Source organism: Hypanus sabinus, unplaced genomic scaffold (assembly GCF_030144855.1).
Source record: "Hypanus sabinus isolate sHypSab1 unplaced genomic scaffold, sHypSab1.hap1 scaffold_100, whole genome shotgun sequence".
NCBI classification, from domain to species: Eukaryota; Metazoa; Chordata; class Chondrichthyes; order Myliobatiformes; family Dasyatidae; genus Hypanus; species Hypanus sabinus.
Window position 1 is genome coordinate 508,168 of NW_026779051.1, and position 24,195 is coordinate 532,362.

A 24,195-nucleotide genomic window follows, 5' to 3' on the forward strand; every position below is an offset into this window, starting at 1 on the left:
AACACAACGTGGCAGGAGAACTTGGAAATAAAATCTAATCCCTTGCAGGAGAAAACAGCACCTGTTCTTTTTGCACTGTTTTCCAGCAGTTTAAGGACCAAGTCTAGCAGGAACATAAGTTACAGGGATAAGATAGAACAGTGGGTTTGAGAGTAATTGCGGAGCAAATTCCATGGGCCAAATGGCCTAATTTTGCTTCTAGGTCTAATGATCATGGCTTGCATCTGGAGAATTGCTTTCATTTCTGATCGGCCAACGCTATGAAGGATTGGACAGGGTGCAGAACGGGTTCACCAAGATGTTGCCTGGATCGGAGGGCAAGTGTTACAAGGAGAACTTTACAAAATTTGCTTTCTTTACTCTGGAGTCTGAGGAGAGATCTAGTAGAGAGTGGTAAAGGTAGAACAGAAAACCTGTATTCCTTACCAAAGACTGAAGTGTCTAATACCAGATAGCATTTGGTTAAGTAGAACCGGGATACATTCAAAGAACACGTGAGTATTTAATTTTTATTTCAGAGTGGTGGGTGCCTAGATGGTGATTGAGTCAACTGTTAAAGATAATCCTGGATATACATACGAATGTAAAGGCTATGGTCAATAATATCACAGAGGATGCCGATTTTTTTAACCAGATATGTGAAGAGCAAAAAAAGAGGGAACATATCCGATCACTAAAAAGTAATGCTGGAGTAACGGGGGAAATGAAATGGCTGATGAACTCAGTGAGTGCTTTTGTCGGTCATCACTGTGGAAGACACAATGTCAGGAGTGTGTTGTCTGGAGTGTGTTGGTATTCCCAGAGTGTTAGGATGAGGAATGAAGGCCTCTACAGAACTAACAGCCGGATTTGTGTAAAAAGACAATGAAGCATATTCAGGGTTCAATGAGAGTTTATTTGAGTTTCCCTTGAATCCGGAGATCAGTGAATGATTTATGGTTAAAACCAAAGAGTTGATTATGGACCAGAAAAAGGTATGATGTGGGTGCATGAATTAATCCTCGTAGAGCTATCAGAAGTAGAGAGATATGCAATTTAAAGTTCTCAGGTGTCAATTTCTGTTAGGATCTAACCTGGTTCCATCATATAGATGGGACTATAAAGGAGACAAGATACTGGCTATATTTCATTTTGGAGTTTGAGAATATTTGGTTTGTAACCTAAAACATGCAAAGCCATCTAAAGATGCACAGGGCAGAATATTCTAACAGGCTAAATCATCAAATGGTATGGGGGTGGGGTGGGCTACTGCACAGGATTGAAAGAAGCTACAGTATTGTAAAATTAAGCCTGGTTTTTGCTTCTGTGTAGACCTTACACCGTAACCTACACAAGATGCCTACGCTGTTGTGAGCATTTGTACTTGAGCGTTGGTGTGTCTGCTCTGCAATTCACTGCCAAAACACTAGTCGGTGATGGGGTTTCTATGCCACTGCATTGAGTTTCTTTGTGTACTTCAAACAGCGGCGACTTTAAACTGAGCGCATCATGTTGGAGTTGGAGCTAATAAATGTTGGAAAGGAGTTGCTTTTATTGAAACAGAGAGAAGATGTAGGAGGAGATGGTCTGTTCGACCATTGAATGAATTGAATTGGACCAAATCTCCTCAATTTGGTCCATTTTCCAATTTACGTTCTTTTTTTCCTCTCTCTCAATTCGAAAATGGCAGAGAAGAAGCAGCCAAAAATGCACAGAAGGAATTACGATGCTATCAAGTGGACCAATCACAGTTGTCGTGGTCTGTATCGCCGTGACGCAGAGTTACATTTTGCAGAGGTGTGCGTCCAGCTGCGGCGTAGGCTACAGTGTAGGGTACGCAGCTATGCCGTCTCTAAGCCATAGAATTGACCCAGAAGCATAAATCAGGCTTGTGTCAGCTCCATCATGGGTACGAGCCGTCGCACTATCCAACATATCTTCAAGAAGCGGTTCATCAGAAAGGTGACACCTATTATGAATGATCTCCATCAACCAGGACATTCCAGGTTCTTACTGCTCCCATCAGGAAGGGTGTCCAGAAGTCTGAAGGTTGTCAGGTATACACAGAGTGATTTAGGAACAGCATCTTGCCGTCTGTCATCCGATTTCTAAACGGACATTGAATCCATGGACACTACCTGACTTTTTATACGATTTCTGTTGATGCACTATTTTAATATATAAACTGTAATTCATTTTTTCTATATTATCAAGTCTTGCATTGCACTGCTCAGTTAAGTTAACCAATTTAACAAAATATGCCAGTGATATTAAAACTGATTATGATTAATTTTGATTCCCAAGTTCTGCCAGGCCACAGTCTAATATTTGAGTTGTGGTTTGAACTGTGCATTTCATCACTTACCTTTCAGTTGAGTGGGTACGTCAGATACTCCTCGGTCAATATTCAGGTATTCATCTGGATCTGGGCCTGTTTAAATCAAAAACTTACATGAACACAGAGCAAATAAAATTAACATTGTGAATTTCAATGTGACTTTGTGTTCAGTGCGTAGCTTTAATTTACCAAACTCCTCTATTTCCTTTAGTATTTTGTCCAGCTTGGGTAACACAGTCCTCATTTGCACAAAGGATTCCCACATCGCTCTCCGGGCCTGGAAGCCTTTGTCCATCACCAAACTGAGGAAGAGCCTGGAACTCTCTGTCAGGTTTCCCTTCTCTGTCTGTCCAGTGACTTTCTACAAAAGTGAAATAATAAATTTATTGTGTGGCAGGCAGAAAATATGGAGAAACTGCAGGAAAATACGTGCTCATTGTCCCGGTAGCTTCAGAACAGGTTCAGTCATTGGGCTGCCGCCTCATCCTCCAGAATCATGCTGAGCAAGAATAAGCCTTTGCTGACTCTCTGCAGTCGATGCAACGTAATTAATTTCCTTGATCTATCCATGAGCAACACGACAGAGAATGTGACAAGAACAGAAGGCAGTGGAGAGCAAGAGAGTTAGGACAATAAGAGTGATAAAAAATGGACAGCGGGCATTCACTGAACCATGGCTGAAAGAAGATCATATTTGGATGATTACATCCAATGATACACATTAGAAGCATAGAAACGTGAAACGCCTGCAGCTCAATACAGGAATTTCGGCCCACAAAGCTCTGCTGAACATGTCCTTATCTTACAATTTTCCTAGGGTACCTATATCCCTCTATTTTTCCAAGTTCCATGCACCTATCCGCCCCCACCACTGTCGCCAGCAGCCCATTCTACGCACTCACAACTCTGCTTAAAAAACCTCCTCAGTACCTGCCGACTTCCAAGCACATTAAAAGTGTGCCTTCTTATGTTAGCCATAACACCTTTTGATTGTATCGAAAGGATTGGCAAGTAACTTTGGGTAAACTCTGTTAGTTAAAAAAAATGAAGCTTAGAAAGATCCTTAGAAAGACTGTATGACGTAGAGTTATGACACCTGAATTATAAAATGACCCTGATGGAACTTATATACAGACCTCCAAACAGTAGCCAGGGTGTGGAGATTGTCATTGATGTCAGTATGCGGAAGCCGGATCTGGATTTTGTGTTGCGGTTTGAACCAAATTTCAGTAGTGAGAAGAAGGTAAAGGAACCCTTAAGAGTCAGTGATTATAATATGATAGAACCCGCCCTGCAATTCGAGAGGGAGAAGGTGAACTTAAATGATTCAGTATTACTGTGAATTAATGAAATTACAAAGGCCTGAGAAAGCAGTTGGCCAAAGATGACATCAGTTGACATGACAGCAGAACAGGGATGGCTGGAGTTCCTGGGAGAGATTTGGAAGGTGCAGGATAAATAATCACAAGGGATGAATAATTATTTGAAAGGGAAGATGAGTAAGCATAGCTCACAAGGAATTTTGTTTACTTGAACTTTCAGAGAACCTTTGACAAGGTGCCACGCATGAGGCAGCTTAACACCAATAGATCACATGGTATGACAAGAAACATAGTAGCATGGAGAAAGGATACATGTTTTTCCAATAGATAGACTTTTGGCTGACTGGCAGGAGACAAAGTGTGGGAGCAAAAAGGGCCTTCAGATGCTGGATGCCAGTGACTAGTATTGTTCTGCATGTGTGGGTTATAAGACCATTTCGTTCCGCATTATCTGGCAATGGCGTTACAAACGGAATTGATGGCTTTGCGGCCAATTTTGGAGGCAATATCAAGCTATGTGCAGGAACAGGAAACTCTGATGAAGCAGACAGTTGAAACAATACAGAGCAAATTTAACAGGGATGTTGCAGGGACTGGAGGACATGAGTAATAAGGACAGATTGAATAGGATAGGACTTTATTACTGGAACATAGGACATTGAGGGGAAATTTAATAGAGGGGAACACAACTATGAGTGTTATAGATAGGGTAAATGCAAGCAGGCTTTTTCCATTGAGATCAGGTGCTGGCACCGCAAGAGGTCAAAAGTGAAGGGTGAAAGATGAAAAGTTCATGGGAAACATGCGGTGAGCTTCCTCACTCAGGTCATGAGAGTGTGGAATCACTACCACCACAAGCGTTGGAAGGACAGATGCCTGATTTCAATAGTTAAGAGATGTTTGGATAGCTACATGACTGACTGTCACTAGGGGACAGGAGGCTGGACCCAAGTGCAGGATGCAAGCACTGAAGTACTAGGGGCAGTACAGGAATAACTAAAGGAAAGAACCGGGTGGGGAGACCAGGGCGTGCGAAAGAGACGGGCGGTGCTAGGTAACCCTGGGGTTCTGAGACTTCGTGGCTAGGCTGGCTCTTGGAGTCCTTGGCTAGGCAGGAGAGCCCCCTGGGTGGCCGCATAACTCCTGGGCAGGACTGCCTCACAGGCAGGAACAAGGAGGCCTGGGCAAGGCGCAGAACACCTGGGCAGATGCGGGCACAACCCATGGGGAGCAAAGTGTAGGAAGGGGCAGAGACATCAGGGTGGGCCGCATACTCCTGGGCAGGGCTGCCTCCCAGGCGGAAACACGGAGGCCTGGGCAAGAGGTGGGACACCTGGGCAGGTACCGGACACCATCCATCAGAGGTGAGGGGTAGGAAGGGAACAGAGTTTCCCCACAAGGCAAAGACAGTCCGGTCTGCTACCCGATGGAGGCAAGGGATCGGAAGGGAACTTGTTCCGGGGTGACTGCAAGGCTGACTCACATAACTTGAGGGTGAAGCCATGGGCCCTCCAAGCCGGGACGACCAGAACAAAGAGAGCCAATCAGACGAAACAGCTCAGAACATGGCAAACCAGCTCGTACAAGGCAACCAGCAAACAGGATAAAACAGGTTCAGAGTAGGACAACGACAACCCCATCCCCAACCCCAACCCCAACCCCCACAACTAGGCTCAGTCCCAGAGTCCCTTATATCCAACTGCCAGCTGATAGGCAACAGGTGCACATTCTTAAGCCAAGATGATCCTGTTTGGCTCCAGGGTGACAGGAGGGATGGCTGCAAGACCCGGAGTCCGGTGTCTGCGGACCAGATGAAGACCCGCAATGCGGGCACAGGAACGGACCAGAACAGTACCCCCACGCACACCTCCCCCCCCCGTCCAAGGGAGCCTCCAGGCGACCAAGGAGAGTCTTTAGGGCTAGAGAAGTGTGGGTAGGGGGGAACGTACAGAACAGAGAGAACTGTAGGGTGACGGGAAATAGACTCCAGTGTCTGCCTTTCTGGGTCCATGCTGGAGGGGTCGTTCTGTCACTTGGAGACAGGAGGCTGGACCCAAGTGCAGAAAGCAGGCACTGAAGTACTAGGGGCAGGACAGGAATAACTAAAGGATAGATCCAGATGGGGAGACCAGGGCGTGCGAAAGAGACGGGGCCTGTTAGGTAATCCTGGGGTTCAGAGAGAGTTCATGGCAAGGCTGGATCCCGGAGTCCATGACTAGGCTGGGTCTCGGAGTCCGTGGCTAGGCTGGGTCTCGGAGTCCGTGGCTAGGCTGGGTCTCGGAGTCCGTGGCTAGGCTGGGTCTCGGAGTCCGTGGCTAGGCTGGATCCCGGAGTCCGTGGCTCGGCTGGATCCCGGAGTCCGTGGCTAGGCTGGATCCCGGAGTCCGTAGCTAGGCTGGATCCCGGAGTCCGTGGCTAGGCTGGGTCTCGGAGTCCGTGGCTAGGATGGGTCTCGGAGTCCGTGGCTTTGCTGGGTCCCGGAGTCCATGGCTCGGCTGGGTCTCGGAGTCCGTGGCTAGGCAAGAGAGCCCCTGAGGCGGCTGCATAACTCCTGGGCAGGACTGTCTCCCAGGCAGGAGGCCCGGGCAAGACGCAGAACACTTGGGCAGGTGCAGGCACCACCCGTAGGGAGCAAGGGGTAGGAAGGGGTAGAGACCTCAGGGGGGCTGCATACTCCTGGGCAGGGCCGCCTCCCAGACGGGAACACGGAGGCCCGGGCAAGACGCGGGACACTTGGGCAGGTAGTGGGCACCACCTATCAAAGGTGAGGGGTAGGAAGCGGAAAGAGTCCCCCCGTCAGGCAACTGCAGTCCGGCCTGCTACCCGACGGAGGCAAGGGATCGGAAGGGAACTTGGTCCGAGCTGGCTCCAGAGCTGACTCACAGAACTTGAGGATGAAGCCATGGGCCCTCCAAGCCGGGACGAACGAAACAAACAGAGACAATCGGACGAAACATCTCAGAACATGGCAAACCAGCTCATACAAGACAACCAGATTCAGAGCAGGGCAACCCCCCCCCCCATCAGATTTGGTCCCAGAGTCCCATATATCCACTTGCCAGCTGATAGGCAACAGGTGCACCTTCTTAAGCCAAGATGATCCTATTTGGCTTAAGGCTGACAGGAGGGGAGGCCGCAAGACCCAGAGTCCGCGGTCTGGAAGAAGAACCGGAATACCACTGGTAGAGTAATAGAGGGCTATTGCCTGCGTGTAGGTCAGTGAAAGAAGGCAGTGTAAATATGTCAGCATGTAGTTGGGCTGAATGTCCTGTTTCTGTTCTGTACTTTTCTGTGACAATGAAAGCTCAGCCACTCATTGTTTGGAAATTCAGATAGAGACCGGAACAGGTGTGGCTAGCAGGTTTTCCCTCTCACAGTGACTGTAGTGACGCCAGTGGTCCAATTTACAATCTGTTAGCTTAATATTCATCCTGGATTAATGACTTCAAGTGAATTTGATGGGAAGTCCGGAGAAGATGCAAAATTAGTTTTAAACTGAATGTCTGTTCAACAGTGCTAATGCACTGCCATGGCCGTTTAGAACTCTGAGAAAGTGTAGATGAATTTTGATAACTATTCCTTCAGATACCAGCAGCTCTGTGACAATACACTAAATGCACTCACCTCGTTTTCTTCTCTACTAAAATGTCCTTCCTTTGTCAACGTCCAACTGAGCCTTTCAACCATTTCTTCAATTGCTTGTTTCAGTCTATCCCTGTAGAAGTCTGTCATTTGGTACAGCCTAGTGTCGTCCCACCGCGTTAGGTCAGAGATTGTAAACTCTGGATTTGTGAATATAAAAAGGAGAAAGCAGACAGTAACTCAAAAATCCATCATCTCTCTTGCTCTCACATCACTCAGTAAATACATCATGTCTGCAATCTCAGCGTTCACCTGCCTTCAGCTACGAAAACAGATTTTGTCACAATCTCCAACACGGGCCTTAAAACCAACTCAACCATGCTTTGGGCATTAACTTGCCAAAGAACAAAATTACCAGAAAACAATTCTCCCACCCCAGCATTCACCCAGATCAATTTAGGATAGGCAATGTAATTCTGTGTATGTCACTGATACACGCTTCCCAGAGATACATTTCCTTAATTCACGTCGCGAAAACACTTTCTTTATCTGGACAGCGGAATCTCCTCAAAGACACATCCTGGAAGCCCTCAGAGCAGGTAGTGCATTTCCGGTAGAGGGGTAATGGATGAACCACTACACCTTTTGCACCTCATTCACATGATAAAGTCTCCTCTGCCAACAGTCCGACAAGGCCCGACATTCTCCCTCCTCCCTGCCTCATTCTGCGATCATTTCATAGGCATCCGTTAGTCTCGAGAGACCATGGATTTGCGCCTTGGATGGGTCTTTCCAGGGCGCAGGCCTGGGCAGGGTTGTATGGGAGACCGGCAGTTGCCCAAGCTGCAAGCCTTCTACTCTCCACGCCACCGATGTTGTCGGAGGGAAGGGCACTAGGACCCAAGCAGCTTGGCACCGGTGTCGTCTCAGAACAATGTGTTGTTAAGTGCCTTGCTCAAGGACACAAACACGCTGCCTCAGCTGAGGCTCGAACCAGTGACCTTCAGGTTACTAGTTCGACGCCTTAACCACGTGCCAACATTCTGCGATCAAATCACCCTCATATTTTACTCACCCTTTCCGTGCTGGGGACTTGACAATTCCATGTTTGATGCATCTCCGTGCTGACAAGCAGTCAACTTACTAATTCCAGTTGCATTGTCTTGATTAGTGTCGCTGTCGCCACTGTTTCTGGACTGGCTTTGTTCGTCCTCCTCTACACCCGGAGTACATTCCATTGGGACATTCCTCTCAATCTGATCCTGCTTTGGTACCTTGTTTCCCATGACCCGATTATTTTCTCTTGATGAGCTGCCTGGCAAAATTCTATTGAGTAATTTCTGTACCCGTTTTGATTTCCCACCTGAAATAAAGTATGAATTACAGTTTATACTGGAGTGATTTAGAGCTTTGCAGAATAATTACTCACAATAGGTGGCTGCAGTGGAGTCGAGATTCTGTCTGATCAGGTTTGGAGTGGGACTGTGCTGGTGAATGTGAACCACACGTCCTGCCAGGTGACCATCGCGATAAACTGGTGTCAGGACACATCCACTCCCAGAAAGAGAACAGGATAGACGCAGTAATACTGATCACGGGATGCTGAGTATTTCAACACACTGCTGAACAGAGAACCTTAATAGCAGCAGTACAGCTGATAGAGGGACATATTACAAGGTTTATCTTCCAGAAGCACTCCTTGTTGGGGACTTGACAATTCCATGTTTAATGAGCTTCCAAGCTGAGAAATACAGTGTATACTAGAATAATTAAGAGCAAAGAAAAACAAGGATTCACAATGAGTGGCTGCAATGGAGCAGAGATTCTGGCTGATCAGATTTGGAGCGGGACTGTGTTGGTTAATGTGAACCTTCCAGGTAACCGTCATGATAAGCTATCATCTACTCCCAGAGAGAGAACAGGACAGACACAGTAATACTGATCAATGGATGCTGAGTATTTCAACACACTGCTGAACAGAGAACCTTAATAGCACCAGTACAGATGATAGAGGGACATATTACAGGGTTTATCATCCAGAAGCACTCCTTGTTGGGGACTTGACAATTACGTATTTAATGAGCTTCCAAGCTGAGAAACAGTTGTCTCACGTGTGCTGATTGCAGGGACCTGATCAGTGTCGGTGCCACCACTCTCTCTGGGCTGACTTTGCTTCTCCTCCATTGGGGCATCGGTCTCCATCTGACTTTGATTTGATACATTGCTGCCCATGTCCCGATCACCTTCTCTCGATGAGATGCCTGGCAAAATTCTCCTGAATACTTTCCGGGCCCGATTTAATTTCCCACCTGAAACAAATGATGCATTACAGTGTATACTAGAATAATTAAGAGCTAAGAAAAACAAGCATTCACAATGACTGGCTGCAATGGAGCAGAGATTCTGGCTGATCAGATTTGGAGTGGGGCTGTGCTGGTTAATATGAACCAGCCAGGTAACCATCATGATAAGCACACATCTACTCCCAGAAAAAGAACAGGATAGACACAGTAATACTAATCACTGGATGTTCAGTATTTGAACATTCCGATGGCCAGGGAATCTTAATGGCACCAGTACAATGATGCTGGGGCATATTACTGGGATGATCTTCCATAAGCAAAGATACACCCCCCTCCCCAAAATCACAGGACACCATGCCTTCTCTCTGAGCTTGGGACTGCTGTGGCCTGAATGTTGCCAACACACTCTCTGAAATTTACTTCAACTTCCTCACAGAGACACCTACATCTTGTCAACAATTTGCAAATCCTATTGATGTTGATGTCTTCTAGTACCTTCACACACACTGCACCGTAATATGTATTTGTAAAATTTACCGTGATTTCCTCACTCTTTTTCTGTTTTAAAGGTCACCATCCACTATCAGTGAGGTCAAGAACCGGTGAATTATTCCGTGTCCTGCATTAGCAACGTCATTGTTAAATGTAAATATACGTACAATGTGCTATCTGTACATTGACAGTAGAAAAAAGAAATGTAATAGAATCAATGAAAGATTACAAACAGTGCTGACAAGCAGCCAATACGCAAACTCCATTCTTTGCAAATACAGCAAACAAATACATAAATTAATGAAGGGCATGAGAACAAGAGTCTTTGAGTAATTCGAAGGTTGTGTTCAGTGTTGCGGTGAGTAAAGATATCCGCTATTTCAGAAGCCTGATAGTTAAAGGATAATAACTGTTCCTGACCCTGCCAGTGTGAGAACAAAGACAACTGTACCGCCAGCACGGGGGCTACTTGATGATAGTGGCTGCTCTCTTTTGACTGTTCTCCTTTGTGGGGAGGGCTTATTGACGGGGAAGGGTTTGGCAGTGATGTACTGAACTGCATCCAACAATTCATACAGGCTTTGTCATTCATTGCCATTAGTGTTTCCATGCAAGACCCTGATGCAGCCTGTAAGGATACAACCATTGTGCCTCTTTAAAAGTTTGTATAAACTTCTCACCTCACCACGGGTGAACATTCTGCCTTCACTTGCTCAAACGCTAAATTAAACCATTTAGACAGTAAACAATATTGAATAGACCACCAATTACCTCATTCTCCACTGATGGGAAGTTCAAAGTTCAATCCTAATGATAAGGACAGATTGTGGGAAAAAATGCTTCAGTAACGACATGACAGTCATGAAGCTCTGCTACAGGGAGTAAAGTCCCAATCTCTGCGGACCTCTCCATCTAGATCAAGCCCTCCACTCGTGATAGTATTCTGAAAATCTTTTCCGTACCCTTTCCATCTTAATGACATCCTTCCTCTGCCCTATCTCCATGCATAAACAGTTTCAGGGAAATGTGCATCGATTCTTTTGGTTCACTCTGTTTGGCAACACCTTTCATGTCCCTACTATTTACCGTGCATGCTCTGCCCATACATATTTTTGCAAGTACGCCCTTGCAAGCTCTGAAATGCCCTGTATTCACCCAATCTCTAAAATCCTGGAAGTGTTCCAGGTCTTTTATTAATGGAAGTTTGAGGCGTCTTCCACTTCTGGACATGTTCAGAGATAAAACAGACGCTGACTATTCCCTGGAGTGTTTCCTGGAATGTGACATTCTGTGCTTAATTGATTTTGGTGCTGCTGCTCCTTTCATTCAGGTGAAGCTCTGCATGGTGACCGCTGTGATTTGACCATTATCGGTGTCACATCCCTGCTCTGGAACTGTTGGATTGATGAATTATTCAAAGCGGCCCCTTTGCAGTGGGATCAATGACCCTGATTGCTGAAACTCTCCTGTGCTCAGTTCACATCTGTGTATGTTTCCTTATCTTAACCACTGAGACCAACAAAACAGAAGTTCAATCGTACCCAGTGATTATACCTTTGTCCATTGTGATTTTGACTGATGATTGTTGATTGTCATCTTGTTTTTTCACTTTGGTACAGGTGCAGGAAAGCTCCACCTGCTGGTGATCCTCTGAATCACACACAAGGAAGCCGTGAATCAGGGAGAGTGCTAATAATAATAATAATAATAATAATAATAATAATAATAATAATAATAATAATAATAATAATAATAATAATGTGATTGATCCAAATGGAAAATTCTTTCATTATAGCAGCAACATTTAAAAGCACACTTAGCAGTGTGCTTACCTAATAATAACTGCTGAATAATAATACTCAAAAATACTATACCAATAATAGTGAACAAGATAATAAAGCAAAGACTATTGTACTATAATGTGTGTCTACCCGTCGTCGAGGTAAACTTGCATATTATTGCATTTGCAAATATGTCTGTATCCATCTCCTGTATCAGAGAAGCAATTTGAACTTTCACACCATGTCTGTATATCTGTCCAGTGATATCGGGCTCATCAGAATGATAGAGTCACAGAGCAGTGGAGCACGGATACAGACCCTTCAGCCCAACGAGATCATGCTGATCACAGTGACCACTGAGCTGGTTCCAATTTCCAGTGATTGGCCCAGAGCACTCTCTTCACTCCGCATGCCCATCCAAAGCCTCTTAAGAGATATTATGTTCCCGACCTCATCAATTTCCTCCGACAGCTCACTCCACATAATTACCAACCTCTGCATGAAAATGTTGCTGCTTGTGTCATTTTTAAACTGTTACCCACATCCGAATTCGACTTCCCTAGTTTTGGCCTCCCTTGACCTCAATAAAAGGCTGTTAACATTGACCTTATTTCTGACTCTTACAATGTTATACATTGTGTAAAGACGCTTCTCAATCTCCTACATTCCAAGGAGGAAGTACCCAGCCTGGGATCTTCTCCATGTAACTCATACCTGTAGTCTGGGCAACATCTTCATAAAGCTACTCTTTACACTCTTTTCAGCTTATACACAACTTTTCAATAAAAGGACAATAAAATCTGCACGTAGCTCTACAAGCACAGCCTCAGCAGATGAACGTTCTTCCATCTGCTCCACCATGTATGGCTGAAACTGGATCCCACGGACCATTCAGGAAACTATAAAATTTCACATTAAAGCTACTCACGGATTTGGTCTCCTCCGCAGTCTGTGGCAGAGCATTCTACAGATTTGTAAACTCTCTGGTGGAAGAAAATCCTGTCCTAAAAGGTCACTTCTCAATTTTCAGGCTGTGCCATCCAGACCTGAATACCTCACTACAGGAAACATCCTTTCTATATCCACACTACTTAGTCCTTTCAGCATTTGAAATATGTCAACAAAAATCCCCCGTATTATTCTAAATTCCAGTGAATACTAGCCCAAAGCTTACAAACGGTCCTCATATGTAAGCCCATTTATTCCCAAAATCATCCCTGTGAATCTCCTCTGGACTCTCTCCAATAACTGCACATCCCTTCTGAGATATGGGGCCCAAACTTTTGATAATAATCTAAGAGCGGCCTGCCAGTCTTACGAAGCCTCACTATTTTCTCCTTGCTTTTGTATTCTATTCCGCTTGAAATAAATGCCAACTTTGCATTTGCCTTCTTTACAACAGACCTGTAAATTTTAACTTCTGGTTGTCTTGCATGATAACATGCAAAACTCTCTGCACCTCTGATATTTGAACCTTCTCATTTAGATAATTACCCGCACTATTGTTCCTTCACCAAAATGGAATATCATGCATTTTCCAGCCTTGTATTACTTCTGCCAATGGTTTTGCCATTTCTTCGAATTTGTCGACTTCGCACTGCAATCTCATTAATTCCTCATCACCACCTGTCTCCCCGCTTATCTTGTTATCATGTGCAAACCTTGTCATAGAGCCAGAAAACGTGAAAAATTAACTGTCACATATTGACCCTGAGGAACACCACTCTACAAGCGAAAAGGCCCCTTTATTACCATAGACTGTCTCCTGCCTGTTCGCCTTTCCTACATTCATGCCTGTGCCTTACCTGTAAAGCCGTAAGATTTTATCCTGTTAATCAGCCATATATGTGGCAGCTCAACAAATGTGTTCTGAAAATCCAACTAAATGGCATCCACTACTCCATTGTGCACCCTGCTTCTTACTTCTTCAAATAGCTAACTGTTTTGTCAGGTATAATTTCTCTTCAGAGAAACCATGCTGACTTTGAGTTGTTTTATCATTAGTCTCTAAGAAACCCGAAATCTTGTTCTAAATAATAGACTCTTACACTTTACTGCGGTACAGCTCACCGACCTACAATTCCCTTTCATTTGCTTTTCTCTATTCATTTTTTTGTAATTCAATGTTTTATTATAATTTATTCTTATTTTACAGAGCAGATATAGTACAGCATATTTAACCAGCCATCCCATGACAGGAAAACATATAAAACTAAGAAACAGAAAATAAAAACAACTTCTAATTTAAGTTTAACCAAAATTGATCCCACACGTCTTGCACTTTTCCCTCACTGTTAATTCTTCCCAACATGTGTTCATATGATGAAATCTTAACCATTTCCTCAGTCCATTCCTTCACAGTGGGACATCTTTTTTTTTCAAGTTTTGCAATATAATTCTTGCAGCTGTGACGAGACCAACCTGGAGTGACATTTACAATCCTCCAGTGCTCCGGGACCAAGCCAGAATCAAGAGATTCTAGAAAGATTGTGACTGTTACTTCTTCCACAATTGTTCTCAGGACTTTGAGATGTAGTTGATCTGGTCCAAGTGATATACACCTCAAGAACTTTGAGTTAACCCCAGCATGTTTTTCCTTTGTAATAGTAATGACATTCACGGACGTCTGGTACACTGCTTCGGTCTTCCACTCTGAAGACTGATGCAAAGTACCCATTAAGTTTTTTTTTCTTTTTCAATCTTTTTATTAAATTTCAAATTAATAAACATAACAATATTGATAATGGTACATAGAGGTCGGGATTACATTAATAACGTTTAACATGTAAAAATATATATTTCAAGTAACAAATGCAGTTTAGCCTCCCAGTATCTTAGTAATTAACCATGAAAAAGGTATTTATAAAAAGAAAGAAACAAACTAAGAAAACTAAACTAAAAAAAACAAAGATTGGGCTGTCATAGTTCATTGGCTAAAATTATAATTTGTCGTTAACTCTGCTCCGCTATATATGAACAAAAAAATTACTAAAAAAAGATTCAGAAAGTGTTAACTTGCATCATATGAAGAAATTGAATAAATGGCCTTGAAGCTTCTTTAAATTTAACACAAGGGTCCATCGTACCAGCCCTATTTTTATTCCAAATTCAGACATGCTATCATTTATGGAAATCATTGAAATGTAGTAGGAGGTTAGAATATTTCCATTTAAATTAAATGGATTTTCTGGCTATGTCACAAAAGCAATTAAACGACAAGCTGATGAGGATAAATGACTGGAGTCTATCACTGGTAGTCCAAAGATTGCAGTAATAGGATGAAGTTGTAAATCAACACTTAGAACTATTGAAATAATATCAAAAACATCTTTCCAGTATTTTCCCAGAAGTGGACAAGACCAGAATTCAATAGAAGGAAATTACTTCAGAATTACATCAATCACAAACAGGATTTATATAATGTGATCACTAATTGTCTATGAAGTGGCAATGTCCCATGTTGAGGCAAAGGAACGGAAGATCAACAAGTATGTGAAGAAGTGACTTGGAGTACAGAGCAGCCTCACTAATGTTGCAATCCACAGTAGCCAGACAAAGCTTACGATCCCAGTGCAATCCATTGTTGAAGAGGTCAGGTTAGCCAATGTAGGATCATTCCTGATGCTTTGAGACTCAAAAGACCCTGTCGTCAAGAACACCCAGCTGGATTTGAGATCAGGCAGGAAGTGGTCAGCCTGGACAGCAGCTGATGAAGCAGAGTCTAAATTGAAGCAGAAGGAGATGGTTGGGGCTACCCAGCTAGGCTGCCAGGGACCTGGATGGACAACACACAAGTGGTGGTCATCTTCTACAGGTAAGGAGCGCTGTGAGCTTGCAACGCAAGAAATATGAGAGGTAGAAGTGGATAAGAGGTTAGCTAAAGCAACTGGCCTAACCAAACAAGGGGCTTGGACCTGGTGGGAAAGTGTTCAACAACAACATCTATCTTGGAATATTCTGTGGCAGAGGGAACTGCTCCGCATTTCTTATCTATACAGAGCAGTGTATGACCCGCTCCAAACACCTGCCAACCTCAGTACCTGGTATGAAGATAAGAAAGACAGGTGTGATGTTTGTGGCAAGAAGGGATCACTTCAACGTATCTTGAAGTGCATGCAGAGTCAATCTTTCCAGCGGCATGTACACTTGGAGACGTAGCAATGTTCTCAAAGTTGTAACAGAAGCGGTTGAGCAGAGAGTACTGCAGCACAACTTACCTCATGCCCCATGCTGCACAGAACATCACATAGCATTTGTGAAAGAAAGCTCCAAGTCAATGGTGTACAGCGCAGGTCCACGATCAAGCATGCTTTCTTCAGCCAATGATTGGTGTGTCAAGGCCAACCTGGATGGGAAAGGCAGTTTCTGGAGCCAATAGTTTTCACCACATTGCATCCAGATATAATCGTATGACCTCACATCAGTAGCGAAGTGGTTATTGGTGAACTCACAGTTCCCTGGGAAGACAACATCGATGAATCCCATGAGCGCATAACCAAGTATGCAGAGACATAGGGTTGAAGGTCTCATGCTATCCATTTGAAGTAGGGTGCCGGGGTTTTATTGCGTTCACTTTCCAGAAGTGGCTGCCTGACCTTGGCTTTACCAGAAGAGAGATCAAGTCAACCAGCAGGGCTGTAGCTGAAGCAGCAGAGACAGGATCATCATGGGTATGGATCCAGTACATCCAGAGGGGCAGATAGTCGGACACCTTATCCATCTCTTGTAAGCTATTCAGTAGCTGCATAGATACCTGAAGAGTAGACTATCTGTTGGATGGAAGCGACCAACAACTTTGATAGAGGCAGATGCCAAGTTGTTAAGCTCACCAGTGTTTTGGCACTGCTGGCCCACCACCTTGAGGGAGTCTTGATCATAAGCGGGCCGAACTCCTGAAGACAGGTGGCAGACCAACTGATGATCCCACTGATGATAGCACAGGACAGTTAACATCTTAGTCCACATGTATTTTCGATTCTTATGACAGTAAAAATGAGCTTACTTATTCTTGGACGTATCAGCCCTATGAACCAACTTAAATTTTATTAATGCGTGTCTGGCACACATTGAAGAAGTATTAACTAGTTTAAAAATGTTCTCCCATTTCTCTGTACATAAAGATATTTGAAGTTCTCTTCCGCACTCATTCTTAATTTTATCATGTACCCAGACATATTTTCATAATCAGATCATAAATAATTGCTATTAAACTCCTCTAATAGGGGTTTAAACCTATTTTTTCTGTAACTTCAATTTGATGTGATATCAGAAAGGTAGGTAAAGTAGCATTCAGATAGATTCCGCTCTGTAAATATCTGAAACAGTGTGATCTAGGCAAATTATATTTTTTAGACATCTGTTCAAAAGACAAAAACAAGCATCTATGAATAAATCATGAAAACATGTTATTCCTTTTGTTTTCCATTTTTAAAAAAAGCTTGATCAATTCTAGATGGTTTGAAAAAATATAGATGTAATAGGACTTGAAGGGATAAATTGATTCAATCCAAAAAAATTACGAAATTGAAACGATATTCGTATTGTATGTTTAACTATTGGATTTATCATTTGTTTATTCAATTTAGTAAATACAAATGGAAGCACAGCTCGTCAAGTAGAGCCAATGAAAACCACTCTGCAGCCTCCCGCTTGAGCTTCATCCATCATCGGGATTGAGTTTCATCCAACTCTTGCATCCAAAACGTTAAATATCAAATATGAATTGCCCAGTAATAAAATCTAAGATTCTGCAAAGCCAAACTGCCTTCCTTTTTTTTGATTTCTGTAAGTATTTACACTTAACCTGGATTTCTATACTGCCATATATATGAAGAAATTTCAGAATCAATCATAGCAAAAAAGATTTGGGAATGAATGTTGATACCGCCTGAAATTGATACAGGAATTTAGGTAAAATAAGCATCTTAATCGCATTAGTTCTACCAATCAAAGATAAAGACATTGGGCACCAGGTCGCAGATGAAGTTCAACCTAGATAAGGTTGAAGTGGTTCATTTTGGTAGATCAAATATGATGGTAGACTCTTGGCAGTGTGGAGGATCAGAGCGATCTTAGGGTCTGAGTCCATAAGATGATCAAAGCATCTGCACAGGATGATTCTGTGGTTAAGAAGGCGAATGGTGTATTAGCCTTCATCAATAGTGGAATTGAATTTAGGAGCCCGGAGGTGATGCTGCAGATATATAGGACCATAGTCAGACCCCACTTGGAGAACTGTGTTCAGTTCTGGTCGCCTCGCTACAAGAAGGATGTGGAAGCTATAGAAAGGTTGCAGAGGAGATTTAAAAGGGTGTTGCCTGGATTTGGGAGGGTGACTTATGAGAATAGGTTTAGTGAACTTGGCCTTTTCTCCTTGGGGTGAACGAGGACGAGAGATGACCTGATAGCGGTGTACAAGATGATGAGAGGCGTTGATCATGTGAATAGTCAGAGGCTATTTCCCAGGGCTGAAATGGTTGCAACAAGAGTATACAGCTTTAACGTGCTGGGGAGTAGATACATGGCAGATATCAGGGGGAAGTTTCTTTACTCAGAGAGTAGTGAGTGTGTGGAATGGGCTGCCGGCAGCATTGGTGGAGGCGGATGCGATGGTGTCCTTTAAGAGACTTTTGGATAGGAACATGGAGCTTAGTAAAATAGAGGGCTATAGGTAATTTCTAAGGTAGGGACATGTTTGGGACAACTTTGTGGGCGGAAGGGCCTGTATTGTGTTGTAGGTTTTCTATGTTTCTCTTCCCGATACAATCTCAGCAAAGCCCAAATAATTGCTAAAGTCATTTTCACTTATATGTAGTAACTCCTACAATAAATGCAATACAATTTTGACCGACCTCCCTCCCTCCCCACTGCATCCCAGTCCTTCTCTATTTAAACACACTCAGGGTTTCTGCTTCTTCTACAGAAGTGGGTGATCTCAAATTTCCCACATTGGGCGCCAGTTGACCTGTTGTTCCCGCTCAGTCCTTTTGCCCCTAAAACCTCTCGACAAGACGCACAGCACAGGAACAGGCCATTCAGCCCATCGTTTTGCGCCAACCCAATTAAATTAGTAATTAAAAGTCTAACTAAACTATTTACTTCTGCCTGGACAATGTCCATAGTTTGTTATCCATTCTCCGTACACTCACGTGGCTGTCTAAACATCCCTTAAAAATCCATAAAGAAGCTGCCTCTACCACCACCTCAGTCAGCTCATTCCAGTGTCCAACACTAACTGCGGAAAAAAAAACACTTGCCTCTCCTATCTCCTTAGAAGCTACCCACCTCCCCTTAAAGGCATGATCTGGTCGTAGACATTTCAGGGAAAAGTACACAGTCTGTCTACTCCAACATTGCCTCTCATAATCCAACAAACTTCTGTTAAGACTCAATCCGGCCTGCTCCACTCCAGAGAGAATGACCCAAGTTTGTTCAACCTATCATTTTGCAGCATGCCCTCCTATCCATGCAATATCCTGATAAATTGCTTCTGCACCCTCTCCAAAGCGTCAACATCATTCCTAGCGTGGGTCAACCAAAACAGTATGTAACATTCCAGATGTGGTCTAACTGGTATTTTATGTGGCAACATAACTTCCTGACTTTTGAAAGCAATGTATCTACTAATGAATGCCATTTGCCTTCTTAACCACCCGTGCAGAAAATCTGTTTAGCCACTTTCAGAGAGCAATGTGCCTAGATCTCTCTTTTTACTCCACCTACCCATCCAGAACTTCTTATGTGATACTATATTCCCTGCCTCATCTACTTCCCCTGGCAGCTCATACCACGTAATCACTAATCGCTGCATGAAAATATTGCTGCTTGTCTCCCCTTTAAAACTTTCCCTCACATCCGAAATCTACATCCCTAGTTATGTCCTCTCCTGACCACAGGACAGGACTGTTAACACTGACACTATCTCTGACTCTCTTAATTTTAAATATTTCTGTAAAGTCGCTGCTCATTCTTATACGTTCCAAGGAGTATAGACACAGCCTGGCCTTCCTCTCCTTGTAACACGTGCGTACCAACTTCATAAATTTTCTCTATACACTTTACAATTTAACCACAACTTTTGTATAAGAGACCAACAAAATCTGCACTTAGCTCTTCAAGCACAGACTCACCAACTGGACGTCAAAGCATTTGCTTCACCATCCGATCATGGCTGACACCGGATTCCACCCCACCCCATACACCTACCTTCTCGGCATATCATTTGATGACCTGACCGGTCAGGAAAGTATACACTTACACCTTAAATCTCCCCATGGCCTCCCCCAGTCTCTGGCAGAGCATTCCACAGATTTACTACTCTAGCGCGAACGAAAATGCTCCTAACCGCTGTTCTAAAAGTTCACCCCTCAATTTTGACGCTGTGCCATCCTGTTCTGGATATACCCATCGTAGGAAACATCCTCTTCATATCCGCAGGATATGTCTTTTCAACATTCAAGATGTTTCAATGGTCTCCCTCTGCAATCTTCTAAATTCCAGTGAGTACTGGCCCAAGCCTGCCAAACGGTCCTGATATGTTGACCCCTTTATTCCCAGAATCATATTTGTGAGCCTGATGATAATAAAGAGCAGCCTGACTTGTCTTACAAAGCCTCTGTATTTTCTCTTTGCTTTTCTATTCTATTCCACTTGAAATAAATGTCAACTTTGCATTTGCCTTCTTTACAACAGATCTGTAAATGTTACTTTCTGGTTGTCTTGCATGATGACTCTCTGCACCTGGAATGTTTGAACCTTCTCATTTAGAACATAGCCCACACTATTGTCCTTCTGCAAAATGGGATATCATTCATTTCCCAGCCCTGTATTACTTCTGCCTATGTTTTCACATTTCATTCCATATTGTCTAATCCTGCTCCAAACTCATTAATTCCTCATCACTACCTGTCCCTCCACCTATCTTCGTGTCATGCATAAACTTTGCCACGAGCAATGAATTCCATTAACAAATTAACGATACACAATGTGAAAAGTAACTGTTGCAATACCGGCCCCTGAGGAACACCACTCTTCAAGAGAAAAGTCCCCCCTTTTTTTTCCCCACACACCGCTTCCTGCCTGTTCAGCATTCCTACATTAATGCTAGTACCTTAGCAGTAAAGTCATTGTATATTAGCTTGTTAAATAGCCTCAGAAGTGACATTTCAAAAAAATACCTTCTGAAAATCAGCGTGTCATCCACTACTTCTCCTTTGTGCACCCTGCGTGTTACTTCCTCAAAGTACTCTAACAGGTTTGTCTAGTAAGATTCCCCTTCAGAGGAACCATGCTAACTTTGAGTTGTTTTACTATCATTCTCCAGGAAACCCTAAACATCTTTCTTAATGATAGCCTCCTACACCTTCCCATCCCCTGCAGTCCAGTTAGTTACCCGTTAGTGTGAGAGACAATGGATTTGCGCCTTGGAAAGTTTCCAGGGTGCAGGCCTGGGTAGGGTTGCATGGGAGACCGGCAGTTGCCCATGCTGTAAGTCTCCCAACTCCATACCACTGATGTTGTCCAAGGGAAGGGCAATGCCCGATACAGCTTGGCACGGGTGTCGTCGCAGAACAATGTGTGGTTAAGGTCCTTGCTCAAGGACTCAATATGCTGTCTTAGCTGAGGCTCGAACTATCTTCAGATCACTAGACCAACGCCATAACCACTTGGTCATGTGCCAGTTAACTGACCTATAATATCCTTTTCTCCATTCTTTAAGAGTGGACTAACATTTACAATCTTCCAGCTCTCCAGGACCATGACCAGAATCAAATGAGTCTCGAAAGATCGTGACCGTTACTTCTACAGCAATTTTTCTCAGGGCTTTGGGATGTAGTCGATCTGGTCCAGGTGATATACCCACCTTAAGACCTTTGAGCTTACTCAGCACGTTTTTCCTTTGTAACTCACGCACACTGCTTCCGTCTTCGACAATGGACTGATGCAAATTACCCATCCTCTGACATTCCTTTGTCCCTCATTACTGTCTCTACCACCAGCATTTTACAGTGTTCTATCATCAACTCGCACCTCCCTTTTACTGTTTATATAACTGGGGGGAGAAAAGCTTATTATCCTGCTTTATATTATTGGTTGGTTTGACCTTGTATTTCATCTTTTCCCTTCTTCTAGCTTTTCTTAGTTGCCTTTTGCTGGATTTTAATCAGCCCATTTCCCATTCAGTTATGCTAACTTATATGGCATTTCCTTTGCCTTTATGCAGTCTTTAACTTCACGTCAGACAAAGTTGCCTACTCCTGCCATCTGAGGAGGACTTATTTTGTGGGACATATCTATCTTAAGCCCAATCTAAGAAAGCCTTTCCCTGAGTAGACTCAAGAACAATCTTCTTAAAAAAAAAACAATCTCAAAGGTATTCAACAAATTCCCTCTTTTGTGTTCCAACACCAACCTGATTTTTTCCAATCCCCTTGCATTTTGATGTCCCCCATTACAATTGTGACATTATCCTTATTAAATGCCTCTTGAACCTCGCATAACAATATCAACCCCACATGTTGGCTGCTATTTGGAGGCGTATATATGATTTTAATAATGTTTCTTTTCTTTTAACTCTTGCAGTTTCTTAACTCCACCCACAAACATTTAACATTGTCTGATCTTAAGTCACAATTCAATCTATTGCATTAAGTTTGGAATTCTACCGATAATTTTGTTAAAAAAGAGAATCATGTCATCAGCATATAAGGATATTCTATGTTCCTGCTCTCCTAGCTGGATGCCTGACAGGACTGTCTGCTTTCTTATTGCCATAGCCAGGAGTTCTATGGCCAGTATGAGCAACTTCGGTGCCAAAGGACATCCCTAGTGACGGCCTGAACAAACTTGCACGCATGTCATGCCCACATTCATTAGTTTTCTCTTCAAACCAACACTGTACAGGGATAATGCAGTTAATGCACACAACATCCTCCCCACCCCACTATCAATCTGTTCCATCTGCTCCAGAGGCCACTAACTCTAACTGAGGGGAAGTGACCCGAGAAAGAAAAACGTACACCATTCCCTGCAGATCCTGTGGGCTGTTCCTTGCAACAGAGAAAGTAGCTCTCCAAAAATGACCAGAACAGGAAACAACAGACTCAACTTTAAATACTGGGAGTCTCCGTCTGACAAATTACTGTCTTTCCAGTACCTCCTGGTGTAGTCAATAAATCCTCCGATATTTCTATTTCTCAGAAGTAACTCAGTGAGGACAACAGTTTGGGGAAGTTAACGGGACTCACTGAGACCTGCTGACTCGAAACTGGCATCAATACTCAACGATGGGAATCTGATTTTCCCCCAGCTGCCCATCGCAGAGAATATTCCGTCTCGGGCTCTCCGCCCCAGGGGCGAGGTCACCCTCCCGAATCCCACCGCCGATCTGCTTCCACAAAGAAAATTCATCACCCATCCCGGACTGAGCATGCGCGTCGTGAATTGCATCATCAGGGCGGTGGGCAAACAAACCTGCAGACGCTGGAGCTCTGTGGCAAAATGAAATGACGTGTGGTGGGTCTCCCATGTGATCCCGTTACTCCGCTCCTCGCCCCTCACACGCTGCCCAACCCATCGCCCCATTTTCTACATGATTTCATATTTACACTGAGCTACATTTTTAATTTTCCCTCTGTATTTCCCCGTCCCCATCACTCCACCCGACTGGATCACACATCCACGGGTTCGAATCACATCCCGGTCCAGCACACAATCCAGACCCAAACCAGAAATGTGGAGGATTCATTTAAATCAGTCTATATTTATAAACACTAATTTCTATTCACAATCCTCCAGCCTTACTGGACAGGAACACTGAAATATCAATTTGGAAACAGCAGGTGGTGGACATTCAGCACCTCCAGTGATTAACAAGATGGCGGCTGCTCTCCCATCTTAATTACATATTCCTTCCCAATCCGTATTTCCTCGATCCCTTCGTTCTCCACATACCTGCCGGCCTCTGTTTTAGGTGAGGACGATCACTGAGTCTTCACCGCCCTCTGTGGTGGGGATTTACATACATTTCTCAGCCTCGGAGTGGAGACATTTCCCCTCATCTCAGTCCCGAACAGTCCACCCCCTTTTTCAGAGACTGGGATCCCTGGTTCAACCAGCAATGATGTTGTGCATTTCGATGTGTTCACCTCTCAGTCCCCGATTCTCTAAATGAAAGGATTATCACATTTGATCTTTCTTCATATGATGACCCCACCACTCCAGGGATCAGTCTGGTGAATCTTCATTGCACTCTCTATAACAAATACTCTCTAACCTCTTTGTTAATCCTCTATGGAATCCCCACGTTGGCCCAAACACTCAACTCCCACCCCGTCGCTATTTCCACCTTCCCACCTTCCCCCTCATCTGGATCCACCTCTTTCCCCAACCCCACCCCT

General features: G+C 43.7%; 1 protein-coding gene across 7 annotated transcripts in view; it reads right to left on the reverse strand.

Moving 5' to 3' along the window:
- The window catches only part of LOC132386090 (NACHT, LRR and PYD domains-containing protein 3-like), a 46,686-nt gene that overhangs the window by 15,717 nt on the left and 6,774 nt on the right, over positions 1-24,195 (reverse strand). The window contains exons 1-7 of one of the 7 annotated variants that reach the window (XM_059958388.1): positions 23,750-23,997; positions 11,571-11,666; positions 9,333-9,530; positions 8,297-8,584; positions 7,264-7,421; positions 2,507-2,678; positions 2,345-2,410 (exon numbers count right to left, since the gene is read on the reverse strand). In XM_059958388.1, the coding sequence (XP_059814371.1) occupies positions 2,345-2,410; positions 2,507-2,678; positions 7,264-7,421; positions 8,297-8,584; positions 9,333-9,530; positions 11,571-11,580 (892 nt within the window). In that variant the 5' untranslated portion in view covers positions 11,581-11,666; positions 23,750-23,997. Of the gene's footprint in view, positions 1-2,344; positions 2,411-2,506; positions 2,679-7,263; positions 7,422-8,296; positions 8,585-9,332; positions 11,116-11,557; positions 11,706-23,749; positions 23,998-24,195 lie in introns of those variants that run through there. The other 6 variants (XM_059958387.1, XM_059958391.1, XM_059958389.1 and 3 more) reach the window with 6 other exon arrangements.